Genomic DNA, 23,162 nt, shown 5'->3' with positions numbered 1-23,162 from the left:
AATAATAATAATAATAATAGTAATAATAATAATAAGGTATTTAAAAACTTCTGACTTTTTCCAAAATTAATAGTAACTGGTAAATCAAAAAATTTCTTCATTGTACATGAATTCCTTTTTATGAATACATGCTTAATCAGTCTATTGTAAATGTCTCCTATTTGTAAGAAAATAAATTCTAATCATAACAAAAAATACACCCTCTTATTAATTTTACAAAATGATTTTTACTAGTAGCAACAGCAGAAAGTGGTTCGCAGAAAGTGGTTCCTAAAAAGTATCATAGAAAAGACTGGTGATAGATATCAAGGAGAAAATTAACCTTTCTTCCATGACATAATAAAAACAACACAAATCAAACCAAAATTCATACAAAAATAAAATTGTGATCCCTTCAATCTTATATAAATCATTTCTTTTTCCTGTGATTCATTCTTTTAAAATATTTACATTACTAATTGCTTACCAAAACTTGGGTGGGGGGTTGGGCCACACCCAGCGGCACTCAGGGGTTACTTCTGGCTATGCTCTCAGAAATTGCTCCTGGCTTGGGAACCATATGAGATGCCAGGAATCAAACCCATGTCCATCCCTTGTCAACCACATGCAAGGCAAACGCCATACCTCTGTGCTATCACTCTGGTCCTCAGAAAAACATTTTAAAAAATTATTTCACATTTGAAGCAGATTAAAGAAGATTCTAATAGCTAGGTACTAGAATGTTCTACAGGGGTAGTACTGTGAGTACAATAGGTAAGAAAAGAAGGAGTTGGGGGGAGACTTGTTTTCAAAAGGTAGATTTTGTGGGGGGCACCAAATAATTTTTTCTGAAAAGGGGGGCAGTAGGTTAAATACATTTGAAAATTTCAGACTTACTGGGTATATTTATCAAGAAATACTAAAACACAAAGGCAAAATCACTTTTGTAACTCTTTTTAGATTTTTTTTTCTTTTTTATTCTGCAAACTAGTAATACAACACTACTGCTGAGGAAATGAAGCATTGACTTCTTTTATTATGCCACCAGATTATCTAAATTCTAATATTAACCACCAAATATGTAAAAACAAAATAGACTTCTGAATCCTCAATCCCACATAATGGGAAGGAAATAGCCATGCCACTGTTTCATCAACTGTAACCTCATTTATCACATGCTCTGAGTTAATGAATTTCATGGCAAATTCAATTTAAATGTATTAAGTTGCTGTCAGTCTTTCAGTAAGATCAATAAATATCATTGACAGAGGTTTAAATTTTTTTTCTGAATTTTTCCTAGAACTCAAGGCAGGAATGAGATTACTTAAAATGCACTTTAGAAGACAAATAACAAAGAATGGTGAGAAAAACATGAATATAGAACCTGGAAGATCTAAGTTTAATAAAGACATTCAATTGCTAAGGAGATATGGTGAGAAAAGGGGACCTTGGGACATTGCTTGAGGGATGCTAACACCAGTGGTGGGTGTAAACTTGGAATACTGAATGTCTGAAATCAACAGTTTTGTAAATCACCATTTTATGATTTAAAAACAACTATAAATTATATCATAGTAGAAAAAAAAAAAGAAATTCAAGACTTGTTCATTAAAAAGGTAACATCCAGGAAACTTCTGAAATATGTTTCTAAAACCTCAAGAATCTAAAAGAGCTACAATAAGGATTGCATACAATAACATTAAAATACAGTGTGTATTGGTGATCCCTGGGTCCATCTAAGAGGAACACAGGGAGCTGAGCTCTCCAGATTCTGACTGAAGGTAGGAGTGGATCAGTTCACAGCTCTATGATCCCCTACCTGCCTTGGGTACGGCAGACTGTTTTCGAGGACCACATCTGAAGCTGCTTTGTGATCCCTGGGTCCATCCAAAAAGTACACAGGGGAAAATAAATAAAACATAAAACACTTCTTATATAATAAGAACCCCATTGCAATATACAGAATCACAATTAAAGGGTGACAATGAGGAAACAACGAAGGACAACTGCATGCGTGGAGTATGAGGATGGCAGCTCTGATGAGTCAAAAAGTGCCAACCACCTCATTGACCTCTCGAAAAGGGAGTTTAGAGTGAAGGTATGGAAGATGTTCATGGAACTCAAAGGGAGCATAGATCGATCTGAACAGACCACAAATATGGAAATCAGAAAACTCCAAACTGAAATAATAGGACTGAAAAATGCAGTAGTGTTAATGCAAAACACTATGGAAAGCCTCTCCAGTACAGTAATAGCAGCTGAAGACAAAATTAGTCAGCTGGAAGATGAGAGGCATAATAACTCCATACAACAGAAGAGACTGAAAAAGAATCTCAAAGCAAATGAACAAACAATGGGAAAAATACTCAAAGATTTTGAACAGATGAAAATAGAAATGTTCAATAAATTCAACAGAAACAAAAGAATCATTGGAGTCCCAGAAACACAGGAGGAGAATCCCCAGGAAAAAATCAACAATCAAGGACATCATTACAGACAACTCCCAGAGATGATGACTGTGTGCAACCAAATCCTGCATGGCAGAAGAGTACCAGCTAAAAGAGACCCAAAGAAAAGCACCCCAAGACACATCCTAGTCACAATGACAAATCCCACAGATAGGGACAGAATACTGAAAGCAGCAAGATCCAAAAGGGAAATTACATTCAAAGGAGCATTCTTAAGATTTATAACAGACATGTCACAAGGAACCCTCAAGGCCAGAAGACAGTGGTGGGATATTGTGACAAGTCTGAATGAAATGGAGACTTCACCTAGAATAATGTACCCAGCCCAACTCACGTTCAGGTTTGAAGGAGGATCCATAGCTTCACGGATAAACAACAGCTCAGAAATTTTACAGATACAAAACCAGCCTTAAAGGAGAAACTGAAAAGCCTACTTTAAGACAAGAAAGACCAACAGACACAACAATCTTATAAATAAATATGGCATTAACCCACATGACAATCATCTCTCTCAATGTCAATGGATTAAATAGACCAATTAAGAGACACAGAGTGGCGAAATGGATCAAAAAGATGAATCCAACCTGCTGCCTACAAGAAACACACCTGAATAATCAGAACAAACATAAACTCAAAATCAAAGGCTGGAGGAAAATCCTCAAGCAAATAAAAAATTAAAGCAAATTAAAAAAGCTGGGGTGGCCATATTAATATCTGATGACGCAAACTTTAGACTCAAAAAGTTGTAAGGGACAAAGATGGACACTACGTACTAATCAAGGGATATGTACAGCAGGAAGAAATCGCAATACTAAATATATACGAACCTAATGAGAGACCAGCAAGATATCTAATACAACTATTGACAAATTTGAAAGAGGACATCAGTAATAACACAATAATTGATAGGTCAACCAGACTGAAACCCAACAAAAATATATTAGACCTGAGAAAATAAATAGAAGAAAGAGGCCTAGTAGATATATATATGACACTCCATCCTCAGAAATCTGGATACACATTCTGCTCCAGTGCACATGGCTCATTCTCCAGGATAGACCACATGCTGGTACATAAAACATATCTCTATAAAATTAAGAGGACAGAAATTTTGCAGGCTACCTTTGCTGATCATAAAGCTCTGAAATTAGATGTGAACTACAAAGGCATACAGAAGAAAAACTTTAAAAACTGGAAACTAAATAGCTTGCTACTGAACAACCAATGGGTTTGTGATGAAATCAAAGAGGAAATTAAAACTTTCCTGGAAACAAATGACAATGGAGATACAAATCATCAAAATCTATGGGACACAGCAAAAGTAGTACTGAGAGAAAAATTTATAGCTTTGCAAGCACAAGCACACACCAGAAAAGAAGAGGGGGCATACCTGAATAGCCTACCAACACAGCTCAGAAAATTAAAAAATGATCAACAAAAGGAACCAAAAATAGGGAGACAGAAGAAAATAACAAAGCTTAGAGCAGAAATCAATGAAGTGGAAACCCAAAAAACAATCCGAAAGAACAATTAAAGCAGAAGTTGGTTCTTTGAAAAAATAAACAAGATTATTAGAAATGAAAAGGGGGATATCACTACAGATAGTGCAGAGATTCAAAGGGTAATCAGAGATTACTTCGAGAAACTTTATGCCACGAAACATGAGAACCTGGAAGAAACGAATAAATTTTTAAAATCTTATAATCTTCCATGGTTGAACAAGGAGGATGCAACATATCTAAACACCTCCATCACTATTGAGGAAATTAAAATGGTAATCAAATGTCTCCCCAAAAAGAAAAGCCCAGGCCCAGATGGATTCACTAATGAATTCTTTCAAACTTTTCAAGAGGAACTACTACCAATCCTGGTCAGGCTCGTTCATGAAATCGAAAAAACGAGAACATTTCCAGACAGCTTCTATGAAGCCAATATCACCTTGATACCAAAACCAGACAGAGATACAGCCAAAAAAGAAAATTACAGACCAATATCCTTGATGAATACAGATGCAAAGATCCTCAATAAAATTCTGGCAAAAAGAATTCAATGCCTTATCAAGAAGATCATTCAGGGGCTGGAGAGATAGCATGGAGGTAAAGTGTTTGCCTTTCATGCAGAAGGTCATTGGTTCAAATCCCAGCACCCCATATGGTCCCCCTTGCCTTCCAGGAGCGATTTCTGAGCATGGAGCCAGGAGTAAACCCCTGAGTACTGCCGGGTGTGACCCAAAAACCAAAAATCAAAAAAAAAAAAAAAAAAAGAAGATCATTCACTATGATCAAGTAGGTTAAGTTTCATCCCAGGAATGCAAGAATGGTTTAACATTCGTAAATCCATCAACATAATACACAATATCAACAGGAAGAAAAATAAAAATCACATGATCATATCAATAGACACAGAGAAAGCATTTGATAAGGTCCAACATCCATTCTTGATCAACACTCTCAGCAAGATGGGAATGAAAGGAACCTTTCTCAATCTAGTCAAGGCCATCTATCACAAGCCAATAGCAAATATTATCTTCAATGGAAAGAAACTGAAAGCCTTCCCTCTAAACTCTGGTACAAAACAAGGTTGCCCCCTCTCACCACACCTATTCAACACAGTACTGGAAGTACTTGCTATAGTGATTAGGCAAGAAAAAGATATCAAGGGAATCCAGATAGAAAGGAAGAAGTCAAGTTCTCACTGTTCGCAGATGACATGAGACTATACTTAGAAAACCCTAAAGACTATCAATAAGCTTTTAGAAACAATAGATGCATATAGCAATGTAGCAGGCTATAAAATTAACACACAGAAATCAATGGCCTTTTTATACACCAATGATGATAGGGAAGAAATGGACATTAAGAAAACAACACCATTCACATTAGTGTCACACAAACTCAAATACCTTGGAGTCAACTTGACTAAAGATGTGAAGGACCTATACAAAAAAATCTATAAAACCCTGCTACAAGAAATAAGAGAAGACACACGGAAATGGAAATTCATACCCTGCTCTTGGATTGGCAGAATTACTATCATTAAAATGACAAAACTCCCCAAAGCTTTGTACAGATTTAATGTGATTCCTCTAAAGATACCCATGACATTTTTCAAAGAAGTGGATCAAATACTTCTGAAATTCATTTGGAACAATAAACACCCACGAATAGCTAAAGCAATACTTGGGAAAAGGAATATGGAAGGTATTACTTTCTCCAACTTTAAACTGTATTACAAAGCAATAGTTATCAAAAAAAAGCATGGTATTGGAATAAAGAAAGACCCTCCGATCAGTGGAACAGGCTTGAGTACTCGGAGAATGTTCCCCAGACATATCGTCACCTAATTTTTGATAAAAGAGCAAAAAATCCTAAATGGAACAGGGAAGGCCTCTTCAATAAGTGGTGTTGGCACAACTGGCTAGCCACTTGCAAACTTAGACCTCCAGCTAACATCATGTACAAAGGTAAAATCCAAATGGATTAAAGACCTAGATATCAGACCTGAAACCATAAAATATATAGAACAACATGTAGGTGAAATGCTCCATGACATTGAGACTAAAGGCATCTTTAAGGAGGAAACAGCACTCACCAAACAAGTGGAAGCATAAATAGATGGGACCATATTAAGCTGAGAAGCTCCTGCATCTCAAAGGAAATTATGCCCAGATACAAGAGCCACCCACTGAGTGGGAGAAACTATTCACCCAATACCCATCAGATAAGGGGTTAATATCCAAAATATACAAGGCACTGTCAGAACTTTACAAGAAAAAAATCATCTAACCCCATCAAAAAAGACACTTTGACTAAAAAGAAATATAAATGGCTAAAAGGCACATGAAAAAATACTCCACATCACTAATCATCAGGGAGATGCAAATCAAAACAACTATGAGAGACCATCTCACGCCACAGAGATTGGCACACGTCACAGAGAATGAGAACAAGCAGTGCTGGTGGGGATGTGGAGAGAAAGGAACTTTAATTCACTGCTGGTGGGAATACCGTCTAGTCCAATCTTTGTGGAAAGCACTATGGAGATTTCTCCAAAAACTGGAGGTTGAGCTCCCATATGATCTAGCTATATCACTTCTAGGGATATATCCTAGGAACACAAAAATACAATACAAAAATCCCTTCCTCACACCTATATTCATTGCAACGTTGTTTACAATAGCCAGACTCTGGAAACAGTCTAGATGCCCCTCAATAGATGAATGGCTAAAGAAATTATGGTACATATATACAATGGAATATTATGCAGTCGTCAGAAGAGATGAAGTCATGAAATTTTCCTATACATGGATGTATATGGAATCTATTATGCTGAGTGAAATAAGTCAGAGGGAGAGAGATAAACACAGAATGGTCTCACTCACCTATGAGTTTTGAGAAAAATGAAAAACATTTGTGTAGTGATTCTCAGAGACAAAATAGAGGAGGACTGGAGGGTCCAGCTCCCAACATGAAGCTCACCACAGAGATTGTTTGGTGCAGTCACAGAAATAATTACACTGAGAACTATCATAACAAAATGTGACTGAATGAGGGAAGTAGAAAGCCTGTCTAGAGTACAGGTCAGTGTGGGGTGGAGAGGAGGGACACTTGGGATATTGGTGATGGGAATGTTGCACTGGTAGATAGATAGATAGATAGATAGATAGATAGATAGATAGATAGATAGATAGATAGATAGATAGATATAGATATAGATATAGATATAGATATATAAAATGAAAAAAAAAAAGAAAAGATAAGGCCTCCCAATGCTTACCACAGGTTGTGTTCTTTGCATTGACTGTATAGAAAGAGGAGGTACAGTAAATCACCCCATATACACCTCAGCCCAGACCCTTTGCCTGGTCTGTATTGTGAATGGGGGGACATGGAGAAAAATAAAAAAATTAAAAAAAATACAGTATATTATTTGGCAGCTAACAATGAACAAATATGATAGAAAATATTTAGTTTTATGCTATTAATTATAATAATTTTCCCAAAACTATAGCCAATAATGAATCAGAAAATATTAGAGATCAGAAACATCCTAAAACAGCTAAAGAATATAAGTATATTTTGAAAAATAAAGTCAATTCATTTAAATTCTATTATAAAAAGAACTCTTCTATCCTGAAGAATTTCCTCTGTGCTTTATGTTTTGGTCTTATTGGTTTTTGCTACATCCTACCTACCAAGGCAATTTCATAGAACACAAAAAATAAGCATGCATAAATATGATCAAGTGTTTCTTGTCACTAGTTTAATATGTTTCCTCCTTTACATTAACTTTCATATAATAGTCTTAATAACTAAACTCAGACCATGAAAATCATCAGTTTATACTAAAGATCTGAGATAGGAGATGTACAACTAGTGAGTAAAAGGAGACAAATACTTTTCATCTGAGGTTTTAGTGAGTCAATTCAATAAATACAAATGATGCTCTATGTACCAGGAACTGTGGAACACAATGAAAAGTCAAACATGAACAAAAACATAATCTCTACTTAAACAGAGCATTCTATTTGTAGACAATTGCTTATAGCGAAAGGACTGAAAAACACCATCTCAACTCATGATACAGAGCATTAAAATAATTAAAAGTTCAACAGGGGAAAGAAAGCCTGCCAAAAGTATTTGGGGCTATTTAAAAATACTGATTGAGTCTGAGCAGAGCACTTGTTATGCATGTGCAGACTCTGGGTTTGATCTATGGAACTATATGACAGTCAATGAGCTTCACCAGAGTAGCTCGGGCCCCAAGTTCTGTTAGAGTGCTTTCCTTCAGCAAGAAACAGCAAAACCTGATTGAGTGTGTTGTGCTTTAAAAATATAGTGGAATCCAGTAATTATTTATTTGGGGTCACACTTGAAAGTGTACAAGATCATTACTGGCAGTGCTCAAGGGAACATATATGGTGTCAGGGATCAAACTTTGGTCAGTCACATGTAAGGCAGGTGTCTTACTCCCTAAACTATTCTTTTGGACCCATCCACTCACTATTTTAAATGATTTTATGCACAGAGAAAGCTGATGCATAGGTTAAGTGATGCTATGAAAGATTTTCCCCCTAAAGAAAATAATCCCCAACCTACTATGAACTATTTAAAACAAACAAACAAACAAACAACAACAATAAGAAAATAAAACACAGGAGATGGAGAGATAGTACAGCAATTAAGGTACTTGCCTTGCAGGTAGCTGAATTGAGTTTTATCTCCAGTACCCTGAAGGGCCACTGAGCCTACAAGGAATAATCCCTGATGCTGAGCCAGGAGTAAACCCTGAGCATATAAGAGTCATAAATCAAAAAGAGTTTTGGTTAGAATTTTTTTGTTTGTCTGTTTTTTGGGTCACACCCAGCAGCACTCAGGGGTTACTCCCGGCTCAATGCTCAGAAATCACCCCGGCAGGCACAGGGGACCATATGAGATGCCGGCATTTGAACCAATGACCTTCTGCATGAAAGGCAAATGCCTTACCTCCATGCTATCTCTCGGCCCCTTTGGTTAGAATTTTTTTTGAAAAGCAAAGAGCTTCCAAAACCAAGTCTTGCATATTTTTTTTAAAAAAAGTGTACTTGAAAATGTCATTAACCTGGAGTTCTATATATCTTATATAACATTCTACTATCAACAGTACAATGAATATCTTTAAACTTCATCTAATGAAAACATTTTTCATCTCTATTGGGAACTTTCTCAGTCATGCACAGTTTATTTGAAATTCAAAGGTTCATTTAGTTCTGTCAAACTAAAATTAGATTATTAAAACTAGAATTTTATACTCACCAGATCCTCCTTTTGCCAAGTATTTGTTCTTTGCATAAAGTACAGAATCTAACATAGATTCAAATAGAAGAAAATAGCCCTGCATGAATAAGGGGAAAAAGAATTTTAGAACTTAGAAATGTACTATATCCTCAGATGCAGATCAACCTAAATTATCAGCAATTCTTCTTTAATACAGAATATATATTTTGTCTGCATATAATTTTCTATAAAGCATGATATAATTTATTTACAGTAAAATATTCAAGTATGGACAAATCAGACCAGAATAAAGAACCAAAAATTTAAGTTAGTTAAAATAGAATGTCTAGGATAAATCTTCTTTGGCTGTGCTCTACTTTCTAGAATATTGTTTATTTCTTACAAAAAGGAACATTTCAGAAATTGTTATTGCAGACCTGTATTAACAAGTCTGTAACTCTCAGGAATATATCACACAGAAGTACTAAATTACAACTTTCTTCTGGCTATCATTGGATGTCATTGGATATCAAATGTATGTCATTTGTGGGATTAAAAAAAGAGAGAGAGTATGATAATAATATCTAGAGAATAAGATGAGGGCCCGGAGGACCAGTCCACAAATAGTGGGGTTGTGCAGTCAGAACAGAAAGGGACCACTATGACAATATAGCTGGAAATGATCACTCTGAACTGGGTGCTGAAAGGAGATCAAGTGATATATACATGATATCCTTTCACTAACAATATTGCAAACCACATGTCCAAAGGAAAATAACTTCATTGAAAATTAGAGTTAACAGGGCTAGGAATGTAGTTCAGTGGTATGCTTCTTACATAGGAGGCCCTGAGTCTGATTCCTTGAACCCACTATCAAACTCCCTCCATGGGAACAGAGCAATAGCACAGCAGTAGGGCATTTGGCTTGAATGTGGCCAACATAGGATGGAGCCCAGTTCCATTCCTGGCATCCCACATGGTTCCCCAAGCCTGCCAGGAGCAATTTCTAAGCGCAAAGCCAGGAGTAACCCCTGAGAGCCTCTGGGTGTGACCCCAAAATAAAACCAAAAAAAAAAGAACCAACTCGCTCCAAATGTTTATCATGACTTAAGTATAAATTATGCATGCAATAGATAATAAATAAATAATACTTTTCTAAATATAATTGCTTATTTCATGCAAAGCATCTTGAATTTCAAATTGTTGAATTGGCTGTAATGAACTATTATTATAAATTTTAAAAATTTATTGTAATAACTTCAGTTTTCTCTAACTACAAATTACTGCTAACTGTATGGTATTAATATCCATAGACAAGAGAGACGAGGGGCAGGAGGACCATTCCATGGTAGGAAGTTTGCCACCAATAGTTGGGGAATACAGTTAGGGCAGAGAAGGAACCACTATAACAATGATAGTTGGAAATGATCACTTTGGACAAGAACTGGATGCTAAAAGGAAATAAAATGATATGTATGATACACCTTCAGTAACAATATTGCAAACCACATAGTCTAATAAGAAAAAAAAGAAAGAAGAAATATTTGCCACAAAGGCAGGCAGGGGAGAGGACAGGAGGAAAACTGGAATATTGGTGGTGGGCAATAAGCACTGGTGAAGGGTGTGTACATTGCATGACTGAAACTCAATCATGAACTTTGTAATTAAAAAAAAAAAAAAAAAAAAAAAGCTGCGTCCGGAGAGATAGCACAGTGGCGTTTGCCTTGCAAGCAGCTGATCCAGGACCTAAGGTGGTTGGTTCGAATCCCGGTGTCCCATATGGTCCCCCGTGCCTGCCAGGAGCTATTTCTGAGCAGACAGCCAGGAGTAACCCCTGAGCACTGCTGGGTGTAGCTCAAAAACCAAAAAAAAAAAAAAAAAAAAAAAAAAAGCCAAATGTATTATGAACCATGTAACTATGGAGTTTAAATAAACTAAGTAAAAATAAAACAGAGGTGTGTGTGACTCCTTTGTTTTCCTCTTAGATTAATAACACACAGTTGCCAGAACAGTTGCACAGGGGGTAGGGCATTTGCCTTGCACACAGCCCATCAAGGTTCGATTCCCTACCATTCCATATGGTCCCCAAGTCTGCCAGGATTGATTTCTGAGCACAGAGCCAGGAATAACCGCTGAGCACCACTGTGTGTACCTCCCCCGCAAATAATGCACACAGTTTTGAGAAGTGTTACAATAAAGTGGAACACTGAACAGATTTGAACAATTACTTTTCCTCCCCATGAACCTTGCGGAGGTGCACAGGAAGCTGGGGCCCGCCCATCAAGTTGGCAGTTCAACGCAAAGGTCCAGAGGATATGCTACTGCTCAGACCCTACAACGCTAGGGATTACCCAAACTACTTCATTGGTGTTCAGGGGCCTCCACAACCGTACCAGGCAGTATTTGGGGGCTTCCAGACATGAACCTAGTGATGCATAGTGGAATACATGGTGCTGGGGATAGAACCAGGGTCAGCAGTATGCAGCGCATATGTCTATCCTCTTTATAATATCTCTAGATGCTTAGATAAGAGATTTCTTTATTTTCTGCTTAACATTTAACAACTACCTTGTTCAACTAGTATTGTTTAAAATACACTTTGTGAAGTATAACCTCAGAATACTCTGAATTTTTAATTTGTTTCTCTAAGGGCTACAGCCAGCTATGCTCAGATCTTATTCCTAGCTCTGTGATCAGGGACCTTCCTAGTGGTGCTTGAGGGGCTAATGTGGTACCAAGGATTTATCGCAATCTGATACTCACAGGTAAATGCTTTACCCCCATCCTATTACTCTGGTGAGAGAATACTCCAACTTTTAAAGAAAAGTCATGAGTCCTCTATCAAATAAAAATCATAGTTACAAATGAGAAGAGAATGTATCTAATAGTACAGTCTAATAGTGTTAGACCATTTATTTTTTTAAATGACATCATAAATCACAAGTGAGTGATTATAGTTTTAGCCTTTCTCCTGTCATCTCCTAAGATACACCTCCCAACTTCTGTACAGTAAGGAATCATAGCACTAGCATAGTATTTACCACATAATACACTTTATTTTGCTCAGGATAAACCACAATGAATTTTACCCTACTGCTTGCACATCTGAATTAGACCTGTTCTTACTATTCATTGTTCTGCATATAAATAAACATCTGATGGAATAAATACAAGTATACTTTCACAACATACAAAAAGCACTATTTTCCCTTTTCCACCCAACTCCTGAACAAAATTTTAAAAAAGGTTTCTTTCTAACAAGAAATACCTACAGAATGGAATGTATAATCTTCACAAGAAATAGCAAATTTAAATTTAGAGAAACTACAGGTCTCATGCTTGAGTTATTTATAAAGAAACCTAATTAAACTGCCACTAGCAACTCTACACTGACATTTACCTACTCCCCCCAACAGTCATTCATTGATAACAAAATAATTATCTACCAAAGGAAGACTTAGCAACAACGCTCACCTATTAATATGTCTATACTGGATGAATTGAGAATTTCGTGCAAACTGTTGCTCTGGAGAGAGCATTTTAATATGTCTAATTGTAACCAGTTACTTCTACATTAATATCATCTTTTTATTTAAAGAACAAGGGACTTTCTAAGAATTTTTTCACCAGTCTGACTTAATTCATGCTTATCTATGCACACAAATGCTTCATAAGCATTCATCCTTTAAAATAGTCTTAATTTATGTCAAGGAAGCATGAAAAGAAGAGTAATCTAATTAATTTATGGGGAAAGGTTAAAGTATATTAAAAGATCTGGGTTGGAGTAGAATGAATCATATTTGCAATATTGTTCATGTACAAACACTGAAATTCACATTTTTGTAACAAATCAAGTATTCACTCTGACCCCATGGTATTTGTTATTTGATTGGGGGGGGGGGGTGAAAGGGTCACACCTGGCAGTGCTCAGGGGTTACTCCTGGCTCTACACTCAGAAATTGCTCCTGGCAGGCTCAGGGGACCATATGGGATGCTGAGATTTGAACCACCTCTCCTGCATGCAAGGCAAAAGCCCTACCTCCATGCTATTGCTCTAGCCTGGTATTCGTTATTTGAAACGGAACTATTTTGTTTCATTGTGTTCGTTTGTTGAGCTTAGGAGGTTTCTATGCAACTTTCCCATCTAAATTTGGTATGCTCTCACTGAGGAGTCAGTACTAGGAATTTGGAGCTGTCTTGTGGCTGCATGCTCCAGGAACTCCAGGATCTGTGGAGTTAAACTATGAGTTTATAAACCACAGTGTCTAAATAATCTAATAAATAAAACCACAGTATCTAAATAATCTAATCTAATCTAATCTAAATAATCAACCCAGGTTGAATCCTGGCACCACATATGTAACTAAGCCCCACCAGGAGTGATCTCTGAGCAATTAGGAGTAAATTCTAAGAACAGCCAGGTGTGGCCCTAAAATTAAAAATAAATAAATAAAAATACAATAGAAATAGACAGAAATGAAAGGCAAAACCAACTCTCTTCTTTCCTCACTTTTTTTTTTTTTTTTGGTTTTTGGGCCACACCCGGCGATGCTCAGGGGTTACTCCTGGCTGTCTGCTCAGAAATAGCTCCTGGCAGGCACGGGGACCATATGGGACACCGGGATTCGAACCAACCACCTTAGGTCCTGGATCGGCTGCTTGCAAGGCAAACGCCACTGTGCTATCTCTCCAGGCCCCCTTTCCTCACTTTTTAAACTACCTTTAATGCTTCGTATATAATTAAAAATCATTCTTTCCTCATAAATTTCTGATAATATCATTTCAGTAGTAAGATACTGTTCTATAAGATACACTGTTGTGGGCTCGGAGAGATAGCACAGCAGCGTTTGCCTTGAAAGCAGCCAATCCAGGACCAAAGGTGGTTGATTCGAATCCCGGTGTCCCATATGGTCCCCTGTGCCTGCCAGGAGCTATTTCTGAGCAGACAGCCAGGAGTAAACCCTGAGCATCGCCAGGTGTGACCCAAAAAAAAAAAAAAAAGATACACTGTTGTATAAGATGATCTTAAAACAATTTCAAACTCTATGCTAATGAACAGCTACCAAATATATAGAAAAGCATTATTTTAAAAAAGAAATATATTACTAGGTTCTTTATATCTAGTAAATAGACTATGCTATATACTAAGACCTAATCAAGACTGACAGTTTTATTGGTTACTTCATTTAGTAGTCAGCTCAACTATTTATTACCCCTACAAAAAAAGATTTTTTTTTTCTGAGCTGGAGAGAGAATAAAAGAAAGGCCACTATTCTTGCAATTCAATCAACTCTGGCAGAGTACTATCAATAGTGAACCCTATGGGCTGTGACTTTCTTCCCTTTCCCACGGCCCCCAAAAACCAATAAACCATACCCCAAAAAGAAACAAAAATCTATTTTCTTTCCTTTCCTCTTGGTTTGTTAGGTCACTTGGTGGTTACTCTGAGTGGATCCCCATTAGTACTTAAGCAGGTGGTGATGTCTCTAAGTGCTGGAAATCAAACCCAGGTCTCCCATAGGAAAAAATGTGTTCCAGGCCTTACATCTCACTGGTTATCTATATGCCTTATTCTTACTTATAAGGCTCTATTCTTTATTTTTTATCATAGTTTTTATAAGCTGAAATGATGGCTATATGTATTTCATCTCTTTTGTTTTGTTGTGTTTGTTGTTTGTTTGTTTGTTTTGGAGCCACACCCAGCAGCTACTCAGGGGTTACTCCTGGCTCTGTGTGCAGAGAATATTCCTGGCAGATTCAGGGGACCATATGGAATGCCAAAGGTCTTTGACCACAATATTTGAAGCTACATTCCGGAGGACTAGATACATACCTAGAAGTACATAGCAGAAACTTTAGCATTTTTAAATAAAAGAATAAAATTGTTATCACTGCATATCACTCTATCATTTAAAATAAAAGTGTCCCGCTTTTATTTTTCTAGTAAAAGTTTAAAAGAAGTTCTCTTTCATGCCAGGAATTAAACTTTCAAGACAAGCATAGTTTTTTATGTACTAGGTATTAAATAATGTAAGTAGGACCAGAATGACAGCATAACAGTAGGACGTTTGCCTTGCATGCTGTTGACCTAGGACAGACCAGGGTTTAATTCTCGGCATCCCATATGGTCCCCAAACATACCAGGAACAATTTCTGAGTGCAGAGCCAAAAATAACCCCTGAGCACTGAGAGATGTATCCTAAAAACAAGTGTGTGTGTGTGTGTGTGTGTGTGTGTGTGTGTGTGTGTGTGTGATGTTTTTTACTACTGAACCACATCCCTGGCCCCAGATTTGTTTTAAAATATTTTGCATTTTGGGGCAGGGAGATAACACAGTAACAGCGGTATGGCATTTGCCTTGCACACAATCAATCCTGGATGAATGATGTTCTAATCCTGACATTCCATATGGTCCCCCGAGCCTGCCAAGAGCGATTTCTGAGAGCAGAGCCAGGAGTAACTCCTGAGCGCTGCCAGTGTGACTCCCCACCAAAATTAGCATTTTTAAATTTAAAAAAAATCTCAAATAGAAATAGGGGCAGTGTAAATTCACTGTGCTAAGTCTTCTTATAAATATTCCCTCATTTAATTTCCTAAAGTACACTTATTGCTTTTCATTTACCTAATGAAAAAATTAGAATTTGAAATGTTAACTAATTTAAAATAGGGCTTGAAGACCTACATATAGACATGGAAACTGATATAAATTGGCTTATTTAACTACAGAGATCAAATTCTAAATCACAGTTGTTTCTTTAAATGATTTAACTGCTTATAAATAAATCTAGGCATTTATAGGGCATTTCTATACACACACATACACACACACACAAACACACACTTGCTCAGGAAAAAAAAATCCATTGACCATATTAAATAAGTTAAAATTCACAATGGTATATGATACATAATACTTCAAAATAATAATTTAGATAGACCTGTTTCTAATCAGTCACTACCCACTATAAAAGCTATCAGATTAGGAAAATCAACAAAGGTACAAAAATACATACAGACTGTAACATTTATAAAAATCATTTGTACAAATTTATAAAAAAATTATTAAAAAATTATTTCTTGTTAAAATATTAACAAATAAAAATACTCAAGTATGTATTTCTAACTGTTGTCCTTTCTTTCAACTTTCCACTTTTTTAAATTTCATTTTACTATAGGCTCCCCTTCTGCAGCAGACTAGCCTTCCATTTTTCTGGAAACTGTCCTTGGTCCTGAACCAAGTCATTTATTACTGCTATCAGAAGGCTTTGCTCCAAATGCCCTACTCATCTACAATGTAATTCAGACTGCAATTTCACAGGCTGCTGCCTCACCTGTAGGGGTGCCATCTGGAAGAGAATTATACCCAACATTTTCTCCCATGATGCTCATGGAGCACCCTTATTTCCAAACCAACATTTACTTTTCAAAATTAAATTTTATATTTGCATTTCAAAGATTAATGGCTACATATATTTTGGATTAAATTAAAGATAAACGAAACTCGTGATACCTTCAGTGTAAGATGTTTCACTTTTCTTATTTTTCTTCACCTGAAAGATGATTGCTAACATACCCTTACACAGAATTAACTATATATAGAAGCAAGACAAGGAGAAAGGTACAAATAAGATTATGAGTTCATCTGTAGAAAGTCTAGTGACAAGTAATAATCTGAATTAAAGATTAAAATACGGGGGCCAGTATTTAACTGTAATGTAGCAATAGTACAGCAGATAGGGTCCTTGCCTTCTATGTGGTGACCCAGGTTCGATCTCTAGCATCCCATACGGTACTTCAAACCTCTTCAGGAGTAATGCCTGAGAATTGCTTGGTGTGGCCCAAAAGTCAAACAAACAAAATTTTTTCTATTTTTAATAGAAAAAATTATAGCAAGAAACTATGAACGTTAACTCTAAATTTTAGTATACTTCTAAAGCACAAGGAGCACAAGGAATATATATTTTCTAATATTTTCAATTCTATATGATAGCATTATACAATGTGATTAAAAATCAGCAGCATGCTGAAGATAACTGACTAGCTTAAAATATTCAGGAAGACAGAGGAGAAATACAAATATGAAAGACTCTGGCCCAGGGACCAAGTGGTCTCAGATGCATTGTTGAGGAAAAATATAAAGACAGAACTAAATATCCAAGCCAAAGTCAACTACAAACTTTAACAATCAAAACTTAAAATGGGCCTGTTATGCTGGCAGAATGGGGGCCAGGGTTGGAGGCATGGGATGCACTCTGGGAACATTATTAGAGGCAGGTCGACACCAGTAGTGGGATTGGCCCTAAAATACTGTATGTCTGAAACCCAACTATGAAGAACTTTGTAAATCATGGTAGTTTCTTAAAGTATATTTTAAAAATATTGACAAGGACATAGGGATCTAGCAGGAATTACACAAAAAGAATGCAGGGTATTATTAATTGAAGAATTAAATTTAAGTTGGTTAATTATATATCTTTGTGATAAAATAAACTGTCATGGTGTCACTATAAGAAAATTACTTCTTTATGCCCCATACTATCTTATCTTTATAGTATGAGCTCAGTTAAAAGGCTGAGTTACTATCATAATACAGAAAAATGAGGGTTCTCAACGTTAGCACTATTGATAACGCTTTGTGTAGACAATGTTTTGATTACTTAAAGATGTTTATAGTGTCTTGGCTCTGCTTACTGAAGATCAAGAGCATTCTACTTTCTTCCCCAATCTCTTCATTCCCCACCACCACCACTATATGCAATAATATAAAATGTTTACAGACTTTTTGCATCACCTTTTGCCAAGGGCTTAGAATAGTGGACATCTTCCCACTATTGTTGAAAACCACTGATCTAAAGTTATCAAAATATCTTATAATCTATGTTGTTTCTTCTAATGATGTGAAGTACCATATATTGCATCAATAGATGTATAACAGTCTCAGGTAAATCAAACATTTAGATAGCAAATATTTTTTAGTGATCCCTCAGATTATCACTTAACTCCTACATGATTACTACCTACTTTATTACAAATATGGTAAGTTACACGAGCATTTCTAAAGTAACTACTTAATTCTCTTTAGAAAGCATTTTCCTTACTGAGACTTTTACAGTGACTGAGTATATTTTACGTCTCTTGCATATTTGAAAAAATGCAAGGCAGTTGATGCTATGAAGCAACAAAGGTATCAACAGCACTGCTACAAAATGTGTAAGAATAATGTTTAGCATGTATAAACACATACTGTTCTTTAATATCTAGCAAAGACAGAATCCATAAGAATTTCTGGATTAAAGGATGCACATATTAAAACTAATAACAATTGTCAAAGTATCCAGGAGAATTAAAGACCTAAATATAAACTGGACAGAAATAAAGATATATAAACAAGTTTATAGAAAATACTTTCATGTTCAAGGGGTAGAGGAAGTACTAACAAGTATAAAGAAAAAAAGAACCAATAAATTTGACATTTGAATTCAGACTGTAGTGGCTGGAGCAATAAAACAGAGCAGGGTGCTTGCCTAGCAAGCAGCAAGCCTGGGTCTTATCCCTAGTACCACATATGGTCACCTGAATCCCATCAGAAATAATCCCTGAGTACAGAATCAGGGGTAAACCCTGAGCATCTCTGAGTGTGGCCCTAAAACAAAACAAAACAAATAAGAACTGGAAAGGACCATCCATCCAAGAGAAGCTTCCCTTGTAACCACACACACCCAGATTAACCTTTAAGTATGCAAAGAATTCCAGGCCAATTTGGAGCCATTTTATATAACTTTCAGCAGTCATTCTCTGCTTTATTCCACTCTGGAGAACAACATGTTCCTGTTCCTTCTCGAACATGAATCTTGCCTTCTCTTTATTCATGAATCTTTATTTCTCTTTATTCTCCCTCCATGTTTCAATAAAACTATTTGGCTTCACTAAAAATAAATAAATAATAATAATGCCATCATTGTAAGATTTATAAATCATAATTAAATATAAAGATCAGTGGCTGGAAAGATAGTACAGCAGGGACAGTGTTTGCCTTGCACATTGCTGACACAGGTTCAATCCCTGACATCCCATATGGTCCCCTAAGCCTATCAGGAGTAATATCTGAGTGCAGAGCCAGGAGTAATCCCTGAGTGCTGTCAGGTGTGGCCCCAAAACCCTAAACAAATGAATAAATAAATAAATACAAAGGTTTGTGACATAGTTCAGTGATACAGTATTTGTTTCATTTGTATAAGTCCTCGTGTTTTGATCCCCAGTTACAAAATATAATAAACAGAGACAGAAAATGCAAGGAAAACTGCCCTTAATCCGTTTTCTTTCTCTTTAAACAATTCTATTTCTTTCTGCAAATACTTACCATCCACTCAGATATAATAACATCCACTTTTTCTATGGGAAGATGAACTTCTTCAATCTTTCCTTTAATTAGTACAATAGTATCTTCAAGTTTATTTAATCTAAAAATTAAGAGTTAAATAAATATTAAAATAAATTAAATCTGAAAATTAAAGTCAAATAAATGTTATTTGAATAGTCAAATTTAATTGTTTAAATATTTAAATAGTCAAATTACATAATTTGTTTGACAATAGCTCATGTTATTTGGAATCCAAAAGTATGTTTAAAGTTTATACTGTGAAGTATTATTATTATTATTATCATTATTATTATTATTATTTGGGGGGGGCACACCTTGCAGCTCTCAGGGGTTACTCCTGGCTCTGCGCTAAGAAGTTGCTCCTGGCAGGCTCAGGGGATGACAGGGATGGAACCCGGGTCTGACCCAGGTCAGCTGCATGCAAGGCAAACACCTTACTGCTGTGCTATCACTCCGGCCCCCAAAATATGAAATTAATATGGAAAATATATGTATTAATATGGAAATATATGTATTATTTAAAACACATGTTACATTAATACGCACTAACACACATAACCATGCTATCAACTACCAGAAAAAAAGCCCAATAAAGTTATATGTTAATTAAAAACAAAACAAAACATGGATTGAAGCAATAGCGCAGCAAGTATGGTGTTTGTCTTGCACACAGCCAACCCGAGTTCAATCCCCAGAATCCCATATGATCCCCTGAGGTGTCCAGGAGTTATTCCTTAGTGAAGTACCAGGAATTAGCACTGTGTACCACTGAGTATGGCCCAGAACCCAAAAATAAACAAACTACTCAACCTAAAAAGCATTTATGAGAAAATACAAGAGACTCTCCAAATGATTTCTTAGTTTGCCTCAAAAATATTAAAGTAGGAGTGATAATACAGTGGGAAGGGTGCTAGCTTTGCACGTAGCAGAACTAGATTTCATATCCTGTACTCATTATCATCTCCCAGCATGGCCAGAAATGATCCCTGAGCACAGAGCCAAGGCATAACTCCCAAGCTAAACATCAACAGATATGAGTTAAAAATCAAAATAAAGCCCATAAACAAACAAAACTACTAATAACCATAAATAGGAAGAGTGCTACATGGAAAGTAAAAATTTCAGCAGTACATCAAAAGGCACAATGAAGAATGTGAAAGGTAAGCAAGAACAGAACCTCATATCTAAAAATATAAAGAATTACTTCTAAAGTGGAGAGATATTTCACCTCTTCTGAAAATAAATTCAAATCGTTAGTGATGACAGAAAAAGGTGTTCAGCTTCTTTAACAATCACAGAATTCACATTTAAGTTGCAAAACCCACTAGAGAGATTTTGGAAAAACTCTAGTCCTGTTATGTATATGTTCTTGATAGAAATATAGGTTACATAACTATTTTGAAAAAGTATGGCATTATGTAAGAAATATGACAATAGTTAAGAACTTGTACTTTTATTTTAATGTATATAGCATATAGAGTAGTGTTCCAGGGCATATGTACAAAATGTGGAAATCATAAAATCAATATCAAGAATAAGAAAGACAAATGATTAGTAGCTCACAACAATAAGCATGAATAAAAGACAAGTTACCAATAATAAGAATAAACAAAATAATGTTAAGTCTGATAAGAAAACAACCTAATAAATAATTTTACATGTTGAAATCTTAAAATTGAAAGGAAAAACTAAAGCAAGTGCTTAAAATAAAACATAAAACAAAGGAGTAGTTATTGTGAAAAAATGGGAGTTAACTCAATAAGTCAAGAAACAGGGACTGGAGAGATAATACCAAGGACAGGATACTTGTTTTGCATGCAAGCAGCAAATTAAGGTTTGATTCCTGATACCACACTATGCCACTAGCCATGACAGGAGTGATCCTGAGCACATGATCTAGGAGTAAGCTCAGAGCACCACCAGTATAATCTCCAAGTAAAATTTAAAAAAAAAAGGGAGGCAGGAAACTGCATCAGATTAACAGATTAAGAAAGGATGGATGAAGGTAAAGGTAAATAAATCAAAAGTACAAGCAGTACTCTACTTATGCACAATTTTGTATACTGTGACATTTATATTTTATGTACTTTTGGGTATGTACATTTATGCAAAAGTTAAAAAGAAAAAATGTTTCTTTTATTTAAGATTTAAAATATATATTTAATATTCTTACAAAACTACTACATTTACTAAAATATAAATATTAAGATTTTAAAGGTTTCTTCATAGAAAATAAAAGAGAAAAATTTTCCACTATGTAGACATATCTTTAGATGCTTATGCTGGAACAAGATTATGTTCTGTAAGAGGCCATCTGCTCAGGCTGTTTATTGTCTGCTACAAGTCATAATCCTATTTGCATCAGTAATTACTTGTTCAAATTTGAGTGTAACTAAAAAGATGAAGATTTCAGGGAATACACAGGAAAAAAATACAGACACATATTCACAGTAATTCTGTACTAAAACAGCTTAATATCTTTCATTGATTGTTCATCTTAATCATTACTATAATTTTTCACTTGTAAAAAAACTTTTTCTTGCATTTCTAATATATAGATATTCATTAACCTTACTTTAGCATAAAGTCATTTCAAGTAAGTTCTCTGTTGCAGGGAGTGGGTGGGGGGTGATGATGTAAAGTTGGGACATACCTAGCCATGTTCACGTTCAGAGCTTACTCTTGACTGTACACCACTCCTAGCAGTGCTCAGCGACCATATATCCTGAGGATTAAACCTGAGCTTACCTCATGCATTCTAAATAAATTATATCTATGATACACCTTACCAATACCAAAGATAAGTTTAATATACAAAAATATAACATTTAATGAAAAAGTACTTTAAGTCTCTAAACTATCCAATAAATGTTTTAAATCATACTTATGGGTGAAATTTTGTTAGAACATTTTCCTATCAGATTTCCTATATTAAGAAAAGTCCTTTAGAGAAAGAAAAATGTATGTCATAGAGGTAGCCAGGGAGGGCAGAAAGGAAACTGGGGACACTGGTCATAAGAAAAGTACACTGGTGAAGGGATAGATTTGAGACACTGTATAACTGAAATTTTATCATGAACAACTGTAACTATGTAGCTCACAGTGATTCTATTAAAAATTTATATAGGGGGCCAGAACGATAACCCAGCGGTAGAACGTTTGCCTTGCAAGCAACCAATCTAGGATGGAACTTGGTTCGATCCCCCGACTTCCCATATGGTCCCTCGAGCCAGGAATAATTTCTGAGAGCATAGCCAAGAGTAACCCCTGAACGTTACAAGGTGTGACCCCAAAGAAAGCAAAAAAAAAAAATTTTTAAATAGTACTCTATTATATTGAACTTTTATTTAATCACAAAGGAGTATCAAACATGATTATCTCATACTAGGTATATAGAGATGAAATGTTCATGGACTTAAGAACATGAGTCCATGAACTTAAGGCATGGTCTAGAACCAGATGACCTGGGACAGACCTGGGTTTGATCCCCAGCATCCCATATGGTACCCCAAGCCTGCCAGGAGTGATTTCTAGTGCAAAGCCAGGAGTAATACTTGAGCACTGCTGGGTGTGGCCCAA

At 35.8% G+C, this 23,162-nt stretch overlaps 1 protein-coding gene and 1 non-coding gene across 4 annotated transcripts in view; one reads left to right on the top strand and one right to left on the bottom strand.

Annotated features, from left to right (window-relative positions):
- PRMT3 (protein arginine methyltransferase 3) overlaps positions 1 to 23,162 on the bottom strand; it is a 130,692-nt gene that overhangs the window by 68,418 nt on the left and 39,112 nt on the right. For all 3 annotated transcript variants that reach the window (XM_049781032.1, XM_049781033.1, XM_049781034.1), the window contains 2 exons: positions 19,563 to 19,662; positions 9,242 to 9,320 (listed from right to left, as the gene is read on the bottom strand). In XM_049781032.1, the coding sequence (XP_049636989.1) occupies positions 9,242 to 9,320; positions 19,563 to 19,662 (179 nt within the window). The remainder of the gene's footprint in view (positions 1 to 9,241; positions 9,321 to 19,562; positions 19,663 to 23,162) is intronic.
- Positions 7,207 to 7,338, top strand: LOC126019305 (small nucleolar RNA SNORA51). The gene has a single exon (XR_007499033.1). It is a non-coding gene; the product is annotated as a small nucleolar RNA SNORA51 (small nucleolar RNA).

The sequence above is a fragment of the Suncus etruscus genome, chromosome 9 (genome assembly GCF_024139225.1).
Source record: "Suncus etruscus isolate mSunEtr1 chromosome 9, mSunEtr1.pri.cur, whole genome shotgun sequence".
Classification (NCBI taxonomy): Eukaryota; Metazoa; Chordata; class Mammalia; order Eulipotyphla; family Soricidae; genus Suncus; species Suncus etruscus.
This window is presented reverse-complemented; position numbering and strand designations above follow the sequence as displayed.